Genomic DNA, 20,815 nt, shown 5'->3' with positions numbered 1-20,815 from the left:
CGGCGCCCTTCCCCCGGCCCGCCGCGTCCCCAGGGCGCCCAGAGCGCGCCGCGGGCACAGAAAGGGGGCATTAGCCAGCGTCTCTCTCTAGGGCAGGGGGCCCGCCCACCGGGCGAACTTGTTAAAAATGCAGAATGCTGGCCCCGAGCAGCGCTGAGTGGCGCCCGGGAGTGGGGAGTGGACATCGGAATGAAGCTCGTACAGGGTGAATGGCCCCAGCAACTCTCAGTCTAGGGGGAGGGACACGAGTTGAACAAAAATGGCAAGGGCTGCGATGGGATGTGTGCTCTGTGCACTGAAGGGCACCCGCAGCCCCCTGGGGAGGTGCCCAGGGAGCCCGCCAAGTGCGCAGTACTTTGCTAGACCCTAAGGAAGTGGGAACGAGGGTGTCCAATCCGCAGAGCAGTGGTCCTCAACCCTGGCTGCGTACTGGAATTAGCTGGGAGCTTTTAAAAATCCTAGCCCTCCCTGCTGTGGGGATCCCGTTCTGGGTTCCATTGCAGCTCTGCCAAGAACCTTCCATGTGCCCTTGGGCTGGCTGGGCGGCCTCTCCGAGTGCATGTCAGTTTCTTCCCAGGGCCTGCCACCCTGCCACAGATCCACGCATTCAACTCTAGATCTTGGTGAGGTTGTCTGGGAGTGGGAAGTGCCCTTGAAATCCTATCAGCAGACAGTCCCCAGGCCTGTGCTACAGCCACAGTAACGGCCACTGAGAATTCGCTATAGGCCAGGCACGAATCCAAGCGCCACACATGTATTAACTTGCCAAATCTTCTCAACGACCCCATAAGGTAAGTGATCCCCATTTTACGCATGAAGAAACTGAGGCACGGAGCTTCGGAATAACTTGCCCCATCTCTATGGGGTCCCAGGCACCGTCGCGCTAGAGCGCCTACTCCCTCCTCTCCGCCCCGCCCCCCCGCCGCCAAATCTCTTGGTGACTAAAAGGGACGGGAGGGGTCCCCCTTTGCCCTTGCCTTTCCCCTTGCCCGCCGCTGCTCTGACCGCAGTTCGCTTTCTCCTCCGACCCCGTGGCCATCGCCCGCAGCCGCCCCGCGGATCGTCAACCTCTCCGTGCTGCCCGGCCCGGCGCACGCCTTCCGCGCGCTCTGCACGGCCGAGGGGGAGCCGCCGCCCGCCCTCGACTGGTCCGGCCCGGCCCTGGGCAACGGCTCGGCCGCCGTGCCGGGCCCGGGCCAGGATCACGGCCACCAGGTGACCGCCGAGCTGCCCGCGCTAGCGCAGGACGGCCGCTACACGTGCACGGCCTCCAACAGCCTGGGCCGCGCAGAGGCCAGCGTCTACCTGTTCCGATTCCACGGCGCCTCCGGAGCCTCGGCGCTTGCCCTCCCGCTCGGCGCTCTCGGCCTCAAGGCGCTGCTGCTGCTCGGCGTTCTGGCCGCCCGTGCCGCTGCCCGCCGCCGCCTAGGTGGGTGCACCCCGGGCCGGGGGTGGGGGTGTGGGGGACGAGGGGAGGGGCGGGGGCTGTCCTCCCAGGTAAGACCGGCTGGCCGACCACCTGGCGTGACTGAGCCCAACAAGCTTTCTGCACCTGTGCCTCCTCTCGCTTTCCTCTCCCTGCTAGAGCCCAGGAGGGGGGAACCAGCAGGAGCCCATTTTACTCTAAGGAAGCAGAGGCCAGAGAAGTGAAGGAACTTCCCTCTAGCCTAGAGACGCGGAGATAGAGACCCAAAAAGGATAGCTCCGAGCCTTCACCTGCACCCCATAAATGACTCTTCCCCGAGGATTCTGACCACACATAGGCCTTCCCAAATAGCACCATTCCCTTGTGCTACAGTAGGTGTCTTGAGGACCTACTGTGTGCTGTGTAGGTGCTCGGAAGACAGAGATGAGTAAGACGTGCCCTTGAATGGGGTGCTGAGCAGGAAGCAAATGATTGCGGTGTGCGGGGAGGAGGGCTGTCCTGGGCCCTGGTAGCACAGAGGCCCAGAGTATAGCATGCCTCGCTCTGGGGTGTCTGGATAGGCCAGGAGGGAAGACTTCACCAGTTGGGAACTGAAGCAAGGAGCTGATGGTAATCCTAGCAGAGGGAGCGACAGGTGCAGAAGTGTGCACGTGTGAGCTAGCAGGGTGTGCTCGGGACCTGCCGTCCACCCCGCACTGCTCTCGCTGAGCTGGATGGGAAACCGGCTTGTGTTCCAGAGAGTGCTTCCCAGAGCCGCTCAGCCCATCCCGGTCAGTAGCACCCGCCTCACGCTGTCCTGGGATGAAATCCAAACTTTGTCCCAGTTGCCCTGGCTGTTGCCTTTGCTATGGCTTTGCTGTCTTTTCTTGCCGGTTCTTCAGACCCACCGAGCGTTCTGGGCTCCGCGGTCCTCAAAAAGGCGAGTTTTCCTGCTGGGCGACTCCTTCCTCCATGCTTCTCATCGTTCACTCCCAGTCATCTCTAAGGCCACTTCATAGCTGGCTAGCTAGTGTTTGTCGCATGTCCCCTCAGACCACTTTCCACAGTGGGGTGGGGTGGACAGCAGGGCCTGTTGCCTGAGGCTACCGTGGAAATTCATGCCCCCCCTCGTTTCTCTCTCTGTCCCTCACACAGAGCAGCCAGTTGCCCAGGACACCCCGCCACGGTGAGTACCTGCCTTCACCCACCCCAGTCTAAGTCCCCACTGGCTAAGGCACGCAGGGTTCTCGGGGCTCATAGCATAAGAAGAAATACCAAGCAAAGGGTCAGGGCTGGGGTCTGGGCCTCGACCAGGGTTTTGACCTTCCCTGCAGCCTCCCAAAGCCCTCCTCTTCAGTCTCCCAAGTCCTTCTTGGCCAGACCAGGCCATGCTGACCTACTCTTCCCACCCCTGCCCCAGCATTTACAGTCTGGGCCTCACACTGGCATCTCTCCCAGACCTGCCTGGTGTCCTGGTGTTGAAGGGTCATTTTTCTGTCTTATGTCTGCACCTCAATGTGATTCCTCGAGGCTGTCTCTTGGGCTCCCCAGCATTCCAGAATAGGCAGACTCACACAAAAGCCAGCTCGGGCACTCAGTGTCCCCCAGAGCTGAAGGCTTTGCCAACAAAATGCCGTTAGAGGTTCAGAGGGTTTAAGCTAGGACGTGCTGACCCTGCTGTCCAGGCTCCCCTTCTCTCTCAGGGTCTGTTCAAGTGAAGGTCTGTGTGGAAGAAAGAATCCAATTCACTGACCCTGGGCAGGGTGCCTAGGATGCTGGGGAGTGGGGAGGCAGAACACAGTCTATCAGGGCCTATTAGACAAGCCCAGGCGTTCCCAAAACTTGGCCCCTGCCTATGCCCTGAAAGCTGGAAAAGCCATTTTGCCAGCCCAGGCCCCTCTCTAGCTGCCTGTTCAACCATCCCTCACGTTCTTGAAAACCCATGCAATGTCCCTTTGCTTTGCACCTAAATCAGAAAGCTGAGGGTTCTGCTATGTACCAGACACTGCGTTGGGTGCTAACACTACGGCAAAATTCCCCAACTTCCGAAAACTCACATCTTATTGTGGAGAACTTAATAAACACATAAACAAGATCATCTTCGATTCTGAAGCACGAGCTGTGAAGGAAATGGACAGGGCCACGCAGCAGAGCCCTGGGGAGGGAGGCGGCCGCTGGGCGGGTCACAGGCTCAGGGGAGATGTGGGAAGGGGCCGAGGGGAAGTCACCGAGTGGTGGGAAGCACCCAGGTGGCCACATCCGAACAAGAGCGGGGGCCAGGAGAGCTCCAAGGAGGCTGCTGACCAAGGCTGCTCGGAAGGAGGTGGCAGTGGTGAGGGGAGAGGTGGGGAAGATGGAAGGCAGGGCTGACCAGGGGGCCAGGTGGGCAGCTTGAGCGGGGGAGGCAGCCAGGTGCCCAGGTTTGGCGCTGTAACCTGGGTGCCACCGGCTGAGATGAAGACGACAGGGAAACGGGTGCCGGCGCTCGCAGGTAGGTCTGAGATGCCCGTTAAGACATCCCGGGGGAGAAGTCAGGAGAGCAGCGGGAGCTCAGGAGGCCACGCCTGGGGACATCCGCGTGGAGGGCACTGGGCACAAGACGGTTGTTGACGCCACTGAGAAGATCCTCTCCAGAAGATAGTGCCTCCGGTGTCTGGGAGGCCGTCCTCCGTGGTGGCCTCCTCCCCGCTCCACAGATGCTGCGGCTGCCCCTTCTCCGACCTTAGTGAGCCCCCACGCTCTGGTGGACCTGGGCCGGGCTCCCATTTCAGCTCTCCTTCCTGCCTGTTGCTGGCGCACGGTTTGGGCAATTGGCGGCGCCCCCTCCTTGTGTATTGGGTGGTCACCCAACTTTCTCCTGTCCACAGGCCCCAGGCTCAGGAGTCCAACTACGAGAATTTGAGCCAGATGAGCCCTCGGGACCTGCCCACGGCCGCATGTGCACCATGAGGACCTTAGCCACTGGCATCGACTTGTGCCCCATGAGGAGCAGAGGCCAACGCCAGGCTTGGCTGGGACGGCCCTTCCTGGCTCCCAGCCACGTTGGCAGCCCCTTGCTGGGCGACCTCCCACAAAGGGTGTCAAGACCCCACTCACAGAGGCTCAGTGGTCTCCTCCAAGGATGTCTGTCCCTGAGCCCTCATGATATTTATGTCAGTGGGACCAGCATTTTGAGTGTGAGTGTGTGTGTGTGTGTGTGAGTGTGTGTGTGTGTGTGTGTGCGCACACGTGCACGTGAACTCCAGCACAAAACTCACGGACAAACTCTCGCCCTTTCCTACATAGAACGTCATCGTAAAACAGGCAGGACACTGGTCAGAGGGCCTCCCAGGCTCAGACTTGCTGTGTGGACCAGGGCACATTTTTCACCTCTCTGGGTCTCAGCTGGCTACTCACGAGCATGGACAATAGTATTCTTCCCTCCTGGCCGCTCGGCCTGTCAAGACCTGAGGAAATAATGGGGTGAAAGGACTTTGGGAAGTACAGAGCCATGTACAGATTGGGGGTGGGGGGGCACAGGCTCCTCCTTGCAGGCACCCTTAGGACGTGCAGAGAGTTCTTGGACAAGTGGGGCCCCCACACCAGGCTGGCTGAGAACGGGGATCCCAGAGAACCATCCTGGGGCTGGGCCTTCTGAGGCTGGGCTGTGTAAACCTGCAGTCCCAGGAACATCCACTCAGCGGTGAGGAGAAGCCTGGCACCCCTGCCTCCCGGGGTCTCCTCTGTGACTGCCCCCCCCCCACTCCGCCCACCTCTGACCCCATCGGCTGCTCTGCACTGCCTGGAGCTGGGAACCCCTGGGAAAAGGAAATGAAACACCCACCATGTCACTGTATCTCAGATCCACTGTCCTCGAGGACCAAACACTGCGAGGCTGGGGGGCAGTCTGGGCTGCAGGGCCCTGTGGGTAAGGCAGCCGCAGCGGTGGCCTCTCCCTGTGACCTGCACCCTCCCCAGACGTGTGAGGTCCGAAACCACCAGCAATTTCACCGCTTTTGCCCGAGGCCTCTCAGTTGGACTTTCTGGGGTGCTGCCTTCCACATTCACACATCAGTGTGAGCGTGTGCATTTTAGCTCCTGCCGTCTTTGGGGTCGGGGGTCGGGGGAGCAGGTGTGCTTGAGACCAGGGCAAGCTGGCAAGAGGCAAGGGCCACAGAGTTAGGGGACTGAAGAGGCAATGGGGACAAACTTTCTTTCCCTCAGAACTCTTCCCAAAGCTGGGGTGGTAACGCAGAGTAGGGAAGGGCCCTCGCTGACGCTCGTCTGGGGAGGTGGCCTGAAGCTGAGGGAACCTCACAAGTTAATAAGCAGGGTGGTGGGTGACGAGGTGCCCCTGCTCACCAGAGCCTTCGCCAGGTACGTGGGTGTCAGCAGCTTACAGTTAACTTGGGATCCATCCAGAAGTCTGAACTGTCAAAAATGCATTGGCATTTGTACTTCCTTGTACGAGGATACTGTGGGCATCTCTGCGGAGGGTCCTGTACCACCAGGGGAGAAGCGAGGGACACGGGGGTGGTGTGGCTTGAAACATCTGCATGGCCTTTGAGGCCTGTTTTGCAGCCAAGAAAAACCGTGACAGCAGTTCTTTCTCAGGGATCTGTTTTGTGCTAGGAATCGGGCCGGGCGTTTGGGGATGCAGAAATGAGGAGGGCATGTGTATCCGTCAGTCTGGGCTAGCTTGTGCTGTGGTAACCAACAAACCCCCAAATCACAGAGGCTGAAAACAGTTAGGGTTTATCCTCCCCAAAGTTACCCGCCCATCACAGCCTGGGGTTAGAGCTTTGTTCGTTGTACTTAGGGGCCCAGGCTCCCAAGGATCCACCATCTCTTGTGGTTGATTGTTGGGCTGGAGATAAAAAAGAAAGCTCTAGAGGGTCTCCCACTTGAGATCAGGCCTCATTGGCCAGAACTAGCCACGTGACCCACTCAGCCTCAAGGGGCTGGGCAGTGAAACCCTACCCTGTACCTGGAATAAGGAAACTCAGAAGCATCGGGAACCGTCCTGATGGCTCCACGGTAAGACTTTCCAGGATTTCTCAGCTTAGCGAGCGACAGAGCAGTAAGCGCAAAATCATGTAAGGGCAATGGTATGCTGAAGGCGCTCTGGGAGCACACGGAAAGGAGGACTGACCCAGGCTTGGGAAGGCTTGGAGGGAACACGGAGATGGAACGTGTAATGGGAAGAATGGAAATTGGAAGGTAAGGACAAAGGTGATTCTAAGCAGAAAGGATGGTCTGGGCAAAGGCCGGGTGGTCGGACAGCCTGATGCTGAGGCAGCTGAAAGTTGCTGGAACACGAGGATAGAGGCGAGGCTGCAGCAAGAGCAGTCTCCCACACGGTGGGTGCTGCCCCCGACAGCGCTGAGAAGCCGAAGGCTGCCCAGCATGGTGCCGACTCCCTGGACTGCCCAGCGCGCTCCTCTCACCGGCCTGACGCGGCACCTGCCCCGGACCCGCCACGCTCCGGGGCTGGGGTTTCCACCCTGAGACCCTGGGCTCTCCGAGCGGTGTTTCTGCGGTGGTTTTGGAGGGTCGCCTGTGTCAGGAGCACCTGGGAGCTTGCTCAAATCCCCATTCTGAGTGCCACCTGGGCCTCCTGAAAGTGGGCTCTGAGGGTGGGCGCTGGAACTTTAAATGCTAGTGTGATTTTGCCCCTAACTTTGTCTTATGATCATTTTCCAACATGCGCGCGCACACACACACACACACAAAGCTGAAAAAGATGATCACCATCTACGTTCCACAGCTACTATCATTTGCCGTATCTGCTAGCGTGCACGTGCACGTGTGTGCACGTGTGCGCGTGCATGTGCGTTTGGCTGAACCATTCGAGAGTAAACCATTCAAGACACCACAAGACTTCACCTCTAGATACCTCAGCTGCGTCTCCGGAGAACAAGACATGCTCCCCCATAACTTCAATGCCATCATCACGGAGCAAATTAACATAATTGAACAAGACCGTCTTACAGCCCATGTTCATATTTACCCAGTTCTCAAAATGGCTTTTTTAGCTTGTTGTCTCTAGCCAGGGTCCAGTTGACTCCAGGTGACTCTGAAGCAAGCTAGAGTCCAAGGCTCCCTCTGGCTGGGCCCAACTTACAAGGACTCAAGCTAACCAGCCCGTGCTCCTTCCTGTGCTGTGTGCAGTGTGAGGTAGGGCTTCTCAGAAACTGCAGCGGCAGCATTCCTCAAAGACGTGCACCTCTGATGGAGTGATTTCACATGCGGTGATGGGCCGTGAGGGCATCGTGGGAATCCCTCTGGCCCTCCCTCTACCAATTCGCTCACGGTGCACAGGCGGCCTCCTGCTTCATCTCCAGAGAAAGCAGCTGCTCTGGGGGCAGAAGGGGAGGGTGGCCAGGGGGCTGCACTTGGCCATCACCAGACCCCTGGGAGCCTGGAGCTGCCACGGGGAGGTCTCCATGGAACAGAGCCGCCGTCCTCTCCAACCGGACCATCTAAGAGCACAGGGGCTCTGTCAGGGGCAAGCAAGGACCAAGAGACACAGGCAACACACACAGTCTGCACATGGTCCCCGGGCCCCGGAGAAGTCACAAAGAGCCCAAGAGACTTGGCGTTTTCAAGACTGGACTCCCCAGCGTGGCCCAGGGCACACAGCTAGAACCTTTGCTTCCTCCGTACAGTGCTCCGTATGTCCCAAGAAGGGCTTCTGACAGCCTGGACACTGCCCTCCACGGTCTCTCACCAACGGCCCCTGGAGACAGGCAGCAGGAGGAAGAGATGACAGTGGCCCTATGCCAACCCAGCCCCGCCGACAGCCCAACACACTTTCCGTGCCCTTGAAGAGCTAACCTAACTTTCATACGGAGATGTGTCTGCTGGAGAAGCCCGGTCCGTGAGAGAATCTACACTGAAAGTAGGCCGTGCCTGGGAACGGAAGGGACGCACAGTGGGGCTGAGTTTTCACATACCGCCCCCTTGCCAGCCTGGACAGGAGAGCGGGGGCCCCACCGCTCACAGGGCCTCAGGCCAGTGGGACCTTAGGGACCCAGAGTCTGGGGTCTCGGGCTTTGTTCCACCGTCAGCCCTGGCCACTTAGGTCAGCGACACCGGGTCGCCCCCCCCCAACAACAGCCCCTCACATTTCCTGAGTGCCTCCACCTCTGTGGCCTCAGGGAGTTCTCGCTATAAACCCAAACCCAGCGAACAAGAAAGGCTGCACTTATGCTCATTTACAATGAAGGGGAAATCTCCAGGAGGAAAGTGGCCCAGTCCCAACTCCTTCCACATCCACCTGCCACCTCCTCTTCCCCAGGCTTTCCTCCTCTCCTGTGCCCCTTCCTCTGTGTCCTGTTTTATGAACTAAAGGGAGAAAAACATGATCTGCCAATACAAGAATACAGAATTACTTGGGATTGGAACTCTCTGGGTTTCCCTGGATTTGGGCCCCCAGACCTTTGTCTTGACAGTCATCCCCAAGTCCTGTGTGCAAGTGACCTCAAAGGGTCCCCATAGCTGAAGAGTGCCCAGACACTCACCTCCATACCTCCACCAAAGGAGGAGAGGGGGGTGGGGGAGGGTAAGAGTGGGAAGGAGGGGGAAGGGAAAGGGAAGGTAGGCAGAGAGGCCTTAAGGAAGGTTGATTAAGAAGACAAGGCAGGGAGCAGGTCAGCCTGGGAAGGCGGAGAGTCCATGGTAAATCTGGTCTAAGCCACAAATTTAGGCTATATTAAAATACGCTGTCCAGGTGAGAGGCCATGTTGGTCACTCTGACCAACAGACCAGGAATGCAGGGCTGTCTCCTAAAACGGTTTGGCTAACAAAGGAAAACCAAGAGGGAAGAGCACTGTCTTCAGAAGAGGAGGAGTTTTCAGAGGAAGATCTTGGCTCCTTCATCCTTAGATGGAGACCTTCTCTAATTCTGGGCCGTCCCTTGGTGCCAGGGGCCACTTCCGGCTGCATTTCCCTGGGCGTGTCCCAGCAAGAAAGCCCGCTGGTCTAGACAGGTAACCGGATTCGTACACTACAAGGAGGTGGCACAGCTGGCCTCAAATCCACTTTTCAATCCCTTAATCCTGTAGTTCTATTTGGAAAAGGAAGCCAAACCCAGACAAGGGTGGAAGAGGTCCTGTCTCGGGTAAATCCCAAACTGATGATAATCCCAAAGTGCAGACCATCCCACCATACTTTGGCCCATTCCAGACATGTCTTACAAATGTTAATGAAAACGAACAGTAGGAAAGAGCTCAGGTTCCGAGGCCCTCCCCTGGCAGCTCAGCCCTCCCAGGTGCCCCTCCCCCTCCCACCAACTCCAGCGTTGGGGCAGTGGAGCCTTCCGGAAGCTTCCTGTCCCTCCTCCTCCTGAGGTCACAACCACATCAGACTCTCAGGGCTCTCCTGAACTCTCTGGGATCACCAGTGGGCCTCCTGTCTCTGCCAGTCCCTAAACCCCCAAGCATTAAATTCTCTTTGAAACAAGAGGCCTTGAGTGCGGCGTGGTGACGTGTCACAATATATAGATTCTGCCCATTACCAGCTTTCTAATCTCACCTTTTTCTTAGTGTGATTTCTGGATGAAAAGACCCACCAACCAACTTGCCAAAAAACGAGACATGTCCACCACATGTGAATTATATTTGTATCTGGTTTATTTGCAGAATTTTACTTAAACCAATTCTCATTTCTCCCTGTTTCTCATCATTATATAAAAACTCATCCTTTGTACAAGAATGTAAAATGCTGAACAATGAATAAGAAGTGAATATTGCACATTTAATGACCAAATGAGTTGTGGTTTTTAAAGGCCACACGAGACATGTGGGAAGGAAAGGGTCAAACACACGTAGGAAGTACTTGCTGCCCCATAAGTGATTTTAAGCCATTGAAAGAAAAATAAATTCTAACCTTCAGTGCTCAATGAGACATATTACATCTGTACATTAAAAAATAAAAGTTTTATAATAAACAACATTCATTAAGTGATCTCATTATCCCAAAACGGGGTCAGTAGTTTAATTTTACTTTTTTCAAGTTACTGTCATCAGAAATCAGAAACCTATCCAGACTGGAGGAAGCATCAACTATAGCTTCTCCAGGACACGTGGTGGGTCTATGAAGCGTGAGGATCACCACGGACCAGAACAAGGTCAGTATGAGCGCCTGGCTGTAAGCCAAGAACTTGATCCAGCTCAACCCAGATTCAAACGGAAGATCAGTACGAGGATAGTTTAAAAAAAAAAAAAAAAAGCAACATGTTTGTTTCCAACATTATACTCTCCATTTTGTTTAATAAGACAAAGTTAACTGAGCAGAAAAAAATTCAACTACTACCTCAAAATAAGCCATAAAGTTGGTCCAAAGTGAAGAGCAGTTTTAAAGGATATGTGCAAAGTCTTATTATAAGCCCATCATGTAGACAGGGAGGAGACCAGTCTGTGGCAGAAACTGATGTTAAAGCAAGGTCTGGAGTTTGAATTCACTAACTGAATGTGCCAACCACGGGCACAGCTGCTGAGAGCCGATGCCGTCCACGGGTCCTGGGGAGTGGACTTGGCTGTCTGGCCCTCGATGCTGTGACTGACCCCAGGCCAGGGGCCAGGCAGAGGGCACAGAGCAGAAGGAAACACACTCTCCAGAAGCCTGCAGGTGAGGGCTGCCTCCAGTTTGTGCCCTTGGAGCCTCATTCATCTCCCGAGTCCCGGCCTGGCTACTCACGGACACAGCCATTTTGGCGTACCATGGGCTAACTTGGGTACTTTTCCCCAAAAGCAGCCCTGTTAGACACTGGGGGGAAGAGGGCCAACTGAAGGCACTAAGCATTTAGCCTGAAGACTAAGAGGTGGACTAAGAGGTGTGATGAGGTCTGGAAATGTTGGCAGATTTGTCTGAGGAATAGAAGAGCAGCCCCGGCCTGGCCTGCTCCAGCCAAACAATTATCAATGTTATCAGGCCAGTTTTGGCACAACATAAATCAGAACTACAGAGAGCTGGCCACTGGCCAACTGGGCTTGCCCATGAGGGGTGGGACTACTGGCCTGGGGGAGGAGGGAAGGGCAGAGGAGAACCAGGAGGGGGGTCAAGAGGGGAGGCTGGAAGAGCAGGCCTGGGGATCCCTGCTGAATGAGAAGTGGGACCACATGAACTGTAATGTCCCTGCTGACTTTAAAAATCACGATTCTACAGCATTTGCTTCCTGCTCCAGAAGAAATCATTAATCTGCGTTGTTAAAAACCCAGTAGAGGGGCGCCTGGGTGGCGCAGTCGTTAAAGCGTCTGCCTTCGGCTCAGGGCGTGATCCCGGCGTACCGGGATCGAGTCCCACATCGGGCTCCTCTGCTGTGAGCCTGCTTCTTCCTCTCCCACTCCCCCTGCTGTGTTCCCTCTCTCGCTGGCTGTCTCTCTGTCACATAAATAAATAAAATCTTTAAAAAAAAAAAAAAAAACCCAGTAGAAAACTATGTATCACCTTCATTCAAAAGGAAGAAAGGGCATGGACACTCTACCTTGTACAACGTGGACATTCTGACTTTAGTAACCGATCGGGTTACTTTTAGTAACCTTTAACTTGGTTAAAGCGAGGTTTGGCTACGCTGGGGGTTTGCATTTTCTGGATAGGCTCGCCCCTGCCTCAGAACTGAGTGACTCCGGCAACCCCAGGAAGCAGATGTGACTGAGCCCCCAAAAGATCATGAGGTTCTCTGCGTGCCTAGGAGCTCTGGGAACATGCCGGGTGGGTCCTAGCTCCCCCATCAGGCTGAGCACACACATCCGCACAACCTCTGTCCTCGGCGTCTGCGCCTCCCAGCTTTCCGCCGTGTTCACCTGTCGCAGTCAGGCACAGGAGCCAGGAGAGGGGGGAGACGGAGGGTGCCTCTCCGACCATCCTCCATGTGCTGCAGAGTGGCGGGGAGACGGGAGCAGCACAGGGGAGGAGCTTGTCATCGACCAGGAAGCTGCCAGACATCCCAGTCCGAAGCAGGTGCCACCCATGGCACATGCGGGGAAGGTGTGGGCTAGCTCGCCTCCACCACTGCCTGGGGTGGGCGGCCCGGGTCCAGCCGGGTCCAGCCGGATCCGCACAGCCACACGGTAACGGTCTCGGAAACGGGCCCTGCGCGCTCCGCAGGCAGGCCGACTACTATTGGCAGCCAAGGCGCACTACTGCTGAAAGCCAACGGGGAGGCCGGTCTCTTCTGCCCCAGGAGGCTACAGCAGCACTGCCACCTTCTGAACTATCTCACTGTCTTTAAAGCGCTTTCTTGGCCCAGAGGCGCTCCGAGGCGGCTACGCTGTGAGCCAAGCTTCCACTGTTGCTAAGCCCGACGGAGCCAGAGAGGAAGTACGTTCACCGACCACCTCTGATAATCAAGTTCCAGTGTCAAATAAAATAGAGGGCATCAAGCATAAAAGTCTGCATCAACTTTAACTGAAATACTTGACAAGATACTGTGAGATCCCTAAAATTCATATTCTTGCCAGCTACAACCAAAGATTGATTTTATTTTTTATAGTTTTTACAGACCAAACACATTATAAATATTACAAACCTTTGAAAATTAATAGGTTAATCATAATTTTCTTTAAAATGTACATACTGTCACTCAAAAATTTCACATTCTAGGATACCAATAATTACAGCTTCCTCAGAGAAAACAGCACACAAAACCCCTCCTGTCATAAAATCTTTGTTGCCAGATAAGCCACCGAACTGCTCACAGCTTCTAACGCTTCCTTACACAGCACGGGGAAGCTCTGCGACGCGCCCCTCTGAGATGGCCACCTCGTGACCTACACAGACTTGGGGGCTGCACGGGGATGATCTCTATCTGTGAGGCAGAAGTGTTCAGTCCAGCTAGAGAAGTTTGAAATGAAGAGCAGCTCCCGCACAACGTCCACATGTTGGGGGAAGCGCTCTATAAGGATATCTGAAAGCAGATTTTCACTCCGTTAACCTAGATCCCTACCCCCTGCTAAGAGCTCTCAGTTCAGATATTTTTAGGTAAATATCCTTGGGTTATAAGTAACTCATGAACAGAAGACATATTATGCAAGCTGAACAAACAAAATCAATTCTGAGCCAAGAGAATTAGGAAGACAAAAGCCAAACTGTTCATTCCAGGGGGGAAATGACGAGAGCAAGCAGCCGGCGCACTCTGGACAGGCACTGGTAATGAGTGAGCTGTTACCAACAGAAGGCACAGGGCTAAAGGGAAAAGCCAAGTTTCCACGGACAAGTGCTTCAGCAGGTGCTAACTTCACCTGAGTTTAAATGTAGATGAAGAAACACGCAGGGACCAGAGCATCAAGTTCTCAGACTCTGTCTCTCTCTCTAGACAGCAAGGCCTTCTGATTTCAAGCCCGGTGTCTAAAAAGAGTTGTGAACTCTGATGTCTACAGGGACGGAGGAAGTGACGTGAATGAGGGAATGGGCCAGGGTAGGTTCCACAGGGATTATGTCTACAGTGACCACACTCTCCACCATGGGGGTCACACAAAACACGCCTGGGCAGTGTGCTCATCACACGCCACCAGCGTGCCACCTCAGTCGACAGGGACGTTCCTTCTCCATGAGGACCAAAGCTGGACGGAAATGGACTTGTCACCATCTCTGCTGTCCACTACAATCGGGATCAAGTGGCCACATTTTAGACAACGACTCACTTGATAATTCAGCATTCTTATCTCCATTCTGAAGGAAGTGATACTTTTAAGCTGGTGTATTTCCCCACATGTGAGAAATGCAGAAATTTTCCAAGCTTCTTTTACCTTGAAGAAACACAAATGGGGTTCAAAAGTGAGGGTTCTACATGATTCCCAAAGCAGTTAGATCTGGCACAGCAGTCTTGAGATTTAAACAAAACAGGGAAGACAGAAATGGAGACCCAAAAAGAGCCCCGTGCAGGGTCCTATGAGGTGACTGGGGGCCCAACAGCTGAGAGTGGTTCTGTGCCCAAGTGCGACTCCTAAGTTTCTCCTGTTGGGTGAACACAGAAACTAAAAAGGCCCCGGGAAGTTTCAAGAACTGAGAACACACACACACACACGCATGTGCACATGCGCAACAGAACTATCTAGTGCCTCCCGACTTGCATCTTAGTCAACTAACTCACTGGCCAAACCGAGCTCTGCAGTGAGACTGAGCGAAGTTACTTGTGCAACAGCAAAGTCAAATGGAAACATAGACGGCAACAGGGTTTCTTGACATACTCAGTGTTACTATCGTATGTTGTCCAAATAATGCACTTCCGGATAGAGACAGTTAACAAGAAGAGTCAGGAAGCTTTTCCCATCTTGGAGGCAATGGCCAGGATGCTTGATAAATTGTGCAGCTTGTGATATCTGATCCTGGTATTCAACATACTGCTTACTTGATGTCAAGGATTCAAGAGCAGTCAGAGCCTACAAGACACGAAGACAAAAGGGTAAACCACACAGACTGCACAGAACATGATTCCCACAGGTGCAGCACACCTGCCATTATCTGGTACAACTGTGAGCCTCCTGGAAGCCTACAAAACTAGAAGTCCCAAAGGCAGGCACTGATTAACCACAGAGGAAGGAAGCCAGCAACTCAAGTTTCTCTGGCTTTGGCCATCTTCCACATCCGGCCCTCCCTCCTCCTGGCCTGTGCTGTTCCTCAACCCTTCCCCACAGAGAGCCCCTGCTACAAGCAGGTTGGCCTACTGCCTTGTCCTCCATCACGCCAGTGCAAGTACAGAGCCCTCTCCACCAGATCACCTGCTGGCCTCTCCTTCTAGAGCCCAAACCGGAAATCCCAGGTGCCAATGGCCTGTGTGATGTTTGATTTGCTGTTGGGTTTGTTCTTAGGTTACAAAATCATGTCATATTACACCAACTGTATGAAATTCAAAAGAAACCAGTGTCTAAGTGCAGCTGAGGATAAACAATAACGCAGTTCCATCAGTCAACAAAGTACAGATCAAGTTCCTCCGGCTCTGCCTGCCAGAAACAACGAAGGTGCTCCCATGTCCCTCTTTACATTCTTTAATTCCATAATTTTTTAAATTTCTTTCCTTCATAGTGGGAGAATTGAAAAAAAGACTGTATTTGGAGAAAACAAAATCAGAACAACATACAGGTTCACCCATGCCCAGGACGGTGAAAGTGACCAAAAAGTCGCCCACGCCTTCCCATCTCAGACAGGAGGACCACGGCACAGAGAACGTAGCTTAGATGGCGGAATTTGCTTGGCTGAGTAAACAAGGAGGGAGAAGATTCTGGGGATGGTAAGTGAACTGGCAGCTTAGAAATAAATAGCCAGGGGGCCGAAGAAGTCGTCTTGGAGTGGAAAATAAACTGACGAGATCTGGATACCAAGCTAACTGCTGTGCGAAGAGAGTTCAACCTAAGAACAAGAATGAATGGGGACCGGCGGGAGTTGTCACTGTAAGGGAATGCAGGCAGAGAGGTGAGGCTCAGGGGACCTGCCAGCCTCGGAAGCGCATGAACGTCTCAAATATACCCGCAAATGCATCGTGCTGACTTCACAACCGGCCCTCGGGAGAACCACCTGCCCACCTGTGGCGAGTTCACACATGGCTCATAGACGACTTTAGGGACTCAAACAGCAGCTGTCCAGTCAGTCCATGACAAGTATCAGGTATTATACAGACCAAGAAGCCCATGAAGAACTTGCTGACTGGATCACTGGACGCTTGCTCTTGATAACTAAGAGATGACCTGGCACGTGGCTAGCTTGGACACGGCCAGGCTGCGAAGGAGGGAGAGCTGGGGCTGTAAGCGCTTGCCATTCACAGAGGGGACTGCGAGCGTGAAGCCGAGCCCCCTGGCTGAGGGAGCCCCACCCAGCACTTACAAGTTAGGGCGCTCCACCCCTCCCCGTGCCCCTTCCTCACCACACAACCGGAAGAGAAACCATCCCTATGGGGTGGGGGGGGGGATTATGAGGTTCTACCAAGCTAGAGAAAACTTACAACAGTGCCTGCCACGTAGTAGGACCCAAGAATGCTAGCCATCGTTTTCTCTGAGACACCTGTGTGTGCACGCGGCCAGCCTGTTTACAGGTGAGACCAGTTCCGGGAATGGGACCACTGCCATGTGGCCTTCCATGTTTTTAGAACCAACTATCATTTCTCAGAGCTACCATTCTGCCTGTGTTTGGTTATTCCAAAAGCAGCCAGCAGCGGTCAACCACCAGACTCACAAAACAGGACCCGCTACCTTGGTTCCAAGTTAAAGCTCAGCGAACCGCATCGTCTCCACTGTGGCCCCAACCCCTGTGCCAGTGCCCAGCCCCCAGCAGGGGGCCGGTCAGCATGGTCATGTTCGTCAGCACCAAATCTGCTCCTGGACTGCCTTGCTTACCCATGGCCCTGCTGCTTCTACGATGGCAGTGACAGTGCTCGCGGCAAGCGCCTACAATGACGGTTTAAAATCTGAGGCAGGCACGTGCAGTCACCATTTCCCAGTGCACAGAGCACACTGACCAGCTCGTGTTGTCGTCTTGTAAGGACCAGCGCTGCCCCCTCCCTGCCTCCAGGGCAGGCCGGCTGAAGGACTCCTACCCCGGAAGGGTAAAGCTGTTTTTACTGACCTGCTGAGCTTTTGGGGTCAGATGTAATTCCGTGCCAGGCTTCAAACGGATCTGATCCTCGGAAGGAACCTGAACTGAAAGGAAGGCGGCCATGCCTCGAGCGACCACGCGGAACCTTAGGTGCCAGGGAGAGGTCAGAAGTAAAAGACTATTAAAGTAAGTATTTTAAAATAAATACCACATTTTCTCTTTAAAAACAAGATAAACACATTTCAGACCTAATGTTGCTGTTAGCTCTTTCAGGAAAAATCTTAAAAAAGATCAAGAAGGAGCATTAATCTTCCATTATCACTGCCCCAACAACATAAGCAACATTCAGACTCAAGAATGAAAGTGTTGTAAACATGCAGAATAATCGGAACTCTCAGACATTGTTGGTATGAATGTGCGAGACGGTGCAGGAAAATAGGTTTTGGCAGTTCTCAGTAACAGAGTGACCATATGACCCAGCAATTCCACTCCCGGGCATATACCCAAAAGAACGGAAAACGGGTGTTCTAACAAAAATCTGTAAACAAATTTCATAGCGGCACTATTCACAACAGCCAAAAAGTGTAAATGGCCCAAATGCCTATCAACTGATGAATGGATAAACAAAATGTGGGATATCATGCAGCGGAATATGACTCAGCCATTAAAAGGAGTGAGGACCGCATACATGATAAAACGTGGGTGGGTCTTGAAACTTCATGCTAAGTCACAGAAGCCAGACACGAGGCCACATACTATATGATTCCATTTATTGAGATGTCCAGAACAGATATAATTAAGTCGGAAAGTCAGTTAGTGGCTGCCAGAGACGCAGGCGCCAGGGGTCTAGGGAGTAACTATTTCATGAGTATAGGATTTCCTGTTGAGGTGACGGAACCATTCTGGAAGGAGGCAGTGCTGATGGCTGCAACAACACTGTGTATGTACTAAATGCTATTGAATTGCACATTTTTAAAGAGTTGCCGTAATACATTTTATGTTATGTGTAGTCTACCACAATTTAAGTCGAATCAAAATCACATAGTCCTCCTAAATTCCATCACAAACAAAGAAACATGACGTGAACCGGTTTGGACTGAGTGATTCGCTAAAGTTGCAACAAGAGGATGGGGGCTATTCCACAAGAATGCTGACAGGAGAATGGTAGGAGAACTCTTTTTCAACACTGATAAGGGCTTGGAAAGAAAACCATTATGCAAATAAAGTAAGATAAAATGGGAGGCTAGTGGCAAATTTTTTCATGCCTTGGAATTTTTTAGCAAAAAAAACTTAAGACTTGTTTCTCATTACTTATCCTTCTTATCAGTTAACTTTAACTCATCTTGACTTATAGTTCTAGGAGACTGAGTGCCTCGTGGGGCCTGGACGGCCCTGACGAAGTATGCAGTGAAGCAGCTAACTGGGGTATTTACCCTAACCTTGCACACCGTCACTGGCTCAAAACCAGACAGAAATCAGCAGTGTGGTCAAGTTACAGAGTCAAAATACAACAAGAGATACTACTAAGAAAACATTCCTTAAACATGAAAACAAAGTTGTTTTAAAATGAGAAAAAAATAAGCATGTTTTTTAAAATATAAAGACATAACCAGGTGTTGATTTTTTTCCCCTTTAATCTATGGTGGAACCCTAGCCCTTAAGTCAAAAACTTAGTTCCCTAAATAGGAGCAGATGCTGAGGCCCATTTAGAAGAGCAGTGGCAGGTGCTTCCTTACCTGTTCGACAGGGGCGACTTCCGGCCCAGACCAATTGCCCCCAGAATCCCAGAGCTGAGCCTCTCCTCGGCCAGCAGGCTCAGCCTGCCCTGAAGCATGAGCAGAATTCGAACGACAGATTCTATCAAGACCGAGTCCCTCTGCTCTGTCTGCATCAGGGACAGCTGCAGGGCCTGGTGCCACCACAAAAACAGCTTGGCCTCTTCCTGCGTGGAGCTGGGGGGGCCCAGGAGGAAAACAGAATTACAAGTGGGTTCCTTCCGCTCCCATTGACCCGAAAGTCCACATTTGAGTCTCAAGGATAGGGGACATTTAGTACTTTCAAAGCTTAGGCTAACAGATGATAGTACTAATACAGTGAGTGTGACAGAGCAGCCACGGGGCCAACGAACCTGGGATAGACCTGTTCCAACCACTTGCTTAAGATGAGCAGCACTTTCATTTCGTTCCTGAGAGTCTGTTCGCTATTTAGACACTGAAGCAAGTAGACATAGAGAGTCAGGTAACTGCCGAGGGCCAGGCACTCCTGCAGAAATTCTTCTATGGTGAGCTCAGGAACTTGAAGGGACACCAGAATGGGGCCCCATCCGAAATTCTGATTGAGGGAACCTAAGAAAAGAGCACCAAGAAAAGACAGCAAGATAAAATCAGGAATCAAATGGTTTCACTGCTGCCATGTATCTTTCCAGTTTAGCTTCATGTCAAGTGCACGTGGGCCCCGGAGGCCACCCAAGGGAAACGTGCCCAGCGGCTCAGCCTGGAAAGCCCGCACGCTGAATGCCTGTGCCCCTGCTAGCCACTGTTGGGGGAGCCAAAGTCAGGACTGAGGACTGTGCTCTCAGACTCACCCTTCTCCTCGTTTCATGGTCGTTAAAATCGCAGGTAGACACTGCCTGTCCAGTCATCTAAGGGTCTTAACTTCATCTAATACCTTTTAAGTATGTTATGAAAATTTATGCTTTTCCAAGGAAAATTATTATTATTCTAGCCAACTGAAGTATTTCCCCTTTTGAAAGCTTAGTTGGATTCATACCTCAATGGAAATTGAAAAAAAATTTGTCTTGATTTTGTAACATGAATGAATTTGAAGCAGAGTGTTATCCTAACGGTTCTCAAGTCTTTGGGGGGAATGATGGTGGGGAGACGGTGAAGTGCACAGCACCTTCCATGGGGGGACACGGGGACAGGTCGTGGATTGCCAAGAAAGGGAAGGAGCAGGTTACGGGCACCTCCTGGCATTCTTGCTCTAACACCCTTCTTTCTCTCCTCTTGTGTGGACAACGATGTGTATCTAGGTATCAGAGTTGAGTAACGCTAATCCAAGCCATTCTTTTTAATCAGACCACGTTGTTTCCAGAATCAGAGTTTAGAGGGAGGTTAGGGAATAAGAAAGATTTTTAAAAGGTGGGGGTGGGGTGGGGATTGACCTCTTTCTAATATTGACAAAAAAACAATAAAAGACTTACATGAAAACTCATTTTAACAAGTGACAAAAATGGAGAAAAATAACATAGTGGGTCTTCCTATAAAGATTCTGGTTATAACACTTGTTCTGAAGAGCATGGCTAGGCCTGTGATGTACACAATGTGCCTACCATAAAAGGGCCAGTCTGACGTCCAAAACCACGGTAAAATGCATTAGCGGTTCCCTCCACGGAAACATGGTTGTACTGACAGACACGGGCCATAGGCTCTCCTGCTAACTGCAGATCTTTGCAAACAAGGTACACCCTGAAGTATGAGCTACATTACCAAGGAAATCTGAGCGGGGCAATCACCCATTGGGGAGGGTCTGGAAAGGTACCTCCTTCTGACAAAGCTTCACTCTCCCCTGGAAAGGACCAGCCTAAAGAGAGCTGCGCACCTTCTTTGAAGTAGGCAGTGACGCAGGCTTCCGTGATCTCAGCCATGTGGCGGACGGAAGCCAGGCTCTGACAGGCTGCTGTTAAGAGGGGCAGGACCGCCAGCCCGTGCACTTTCTGCCCAATCCAGGTCCGGACACTGCCCCGGAGGAACTCTGCCGTGGGAAGAGTCGCATTGTTCATCATCATTAAGACTTCCATAAAGAGGCTGCTGAGGGCCATGTGGCGGGTCTGGCTGTCCATGTCTGCGGGGGAACACACACACACACACACCGTGAGAGACTGCCAGAACAGTGACAGAATGT

At 52.9% G+C, this 20,815-nt stretch overlaps 2 protein-coding genes across 2 annotated transcripts in view; one reads left to right on the top strand and one right to left on the bottom strand.

Annotated features, from left to right (window-relative positions):
- SIGLEC15 (sialic acid binding Ig like lectin 15) overlaps positions 1 to 7,683 on the top strand; it is a 16,968-nt gene extending 9,285 nt beyond the window's left edge. The window contains exons 4-6 of the mRNA XM_040632559.1: positions 1,049 to 1,429; positions 2,561 to 2,591; positions 4,273 to 7,683. Of these exons, the coding sequence (XP_040488493.1) occupies positions 1,049 to 1,429; positions 2,561 to 2,591; positions 4,273 to 4,354 (494 nt within the window). The 3' untranslated portion in view covers positions 4,355 to 7,683. The remainder of the gene's footprint in view (positions 1 to 1,048; positions 1,430 to 2,560; positions 2,592 to 4,272) is intronic.
- Positions 7,684 to 12,847: 5,164 nt separating this feature from the next.
- The window catches only part of EPG5 (ectopic P-granules autophagy protein 5 homolog), a 101,331-nt gene continuing 93,363 nt past the window's right edge, over positions 12,848 to 20,815 (bottom strand). The window contains exons 40-44 of the mRNA XM_040632560.1: positions 20,513 to 20,755; positions 19,041 to 19,257; positions 18,649 to 18,864; positions 16,943 to 17,057; positions 12,848 to 14,766 (exon numbers count right to left, since the gene is read on the bottom strand). Coding sequence (XP_040488494.1) covers positions 14,584 to 14,766; positions 16,943 to 17,057; positions 18,649 to 18,864; positions 19,041 to 19,257; positions 20,513 to 20,755 — 974 coding nt within the window. The 3' untranslated portion in view covers positions 12,848 to 14,583. The remainder of the gene's footprint in view (positions 14,767 to 16,942; positions 17,058 to 18,648; positions 18,865 to 19,040; positions 19,258 to 20,512; positions 20,756 to 20,815) is intronic.

The sequence above is a fragment of the Ursus maritimus genome, unplaced genomic scaffold (assembly GCF_017311325.1).
Source record: "Ursus maritimus isolate PB19 unplaced genomic scaffold, ASM1731132v1 scaffold_18, whole genome shotgun sequence".
NCBI lineage: Eukaryota > Metazoa > Chordata > Mammalia > Carnivora > Ursidae > Ursus > Ursus maritimus.
This window is presented reverse-complemented; position numbering and strand designations above follow the sequence as displayed.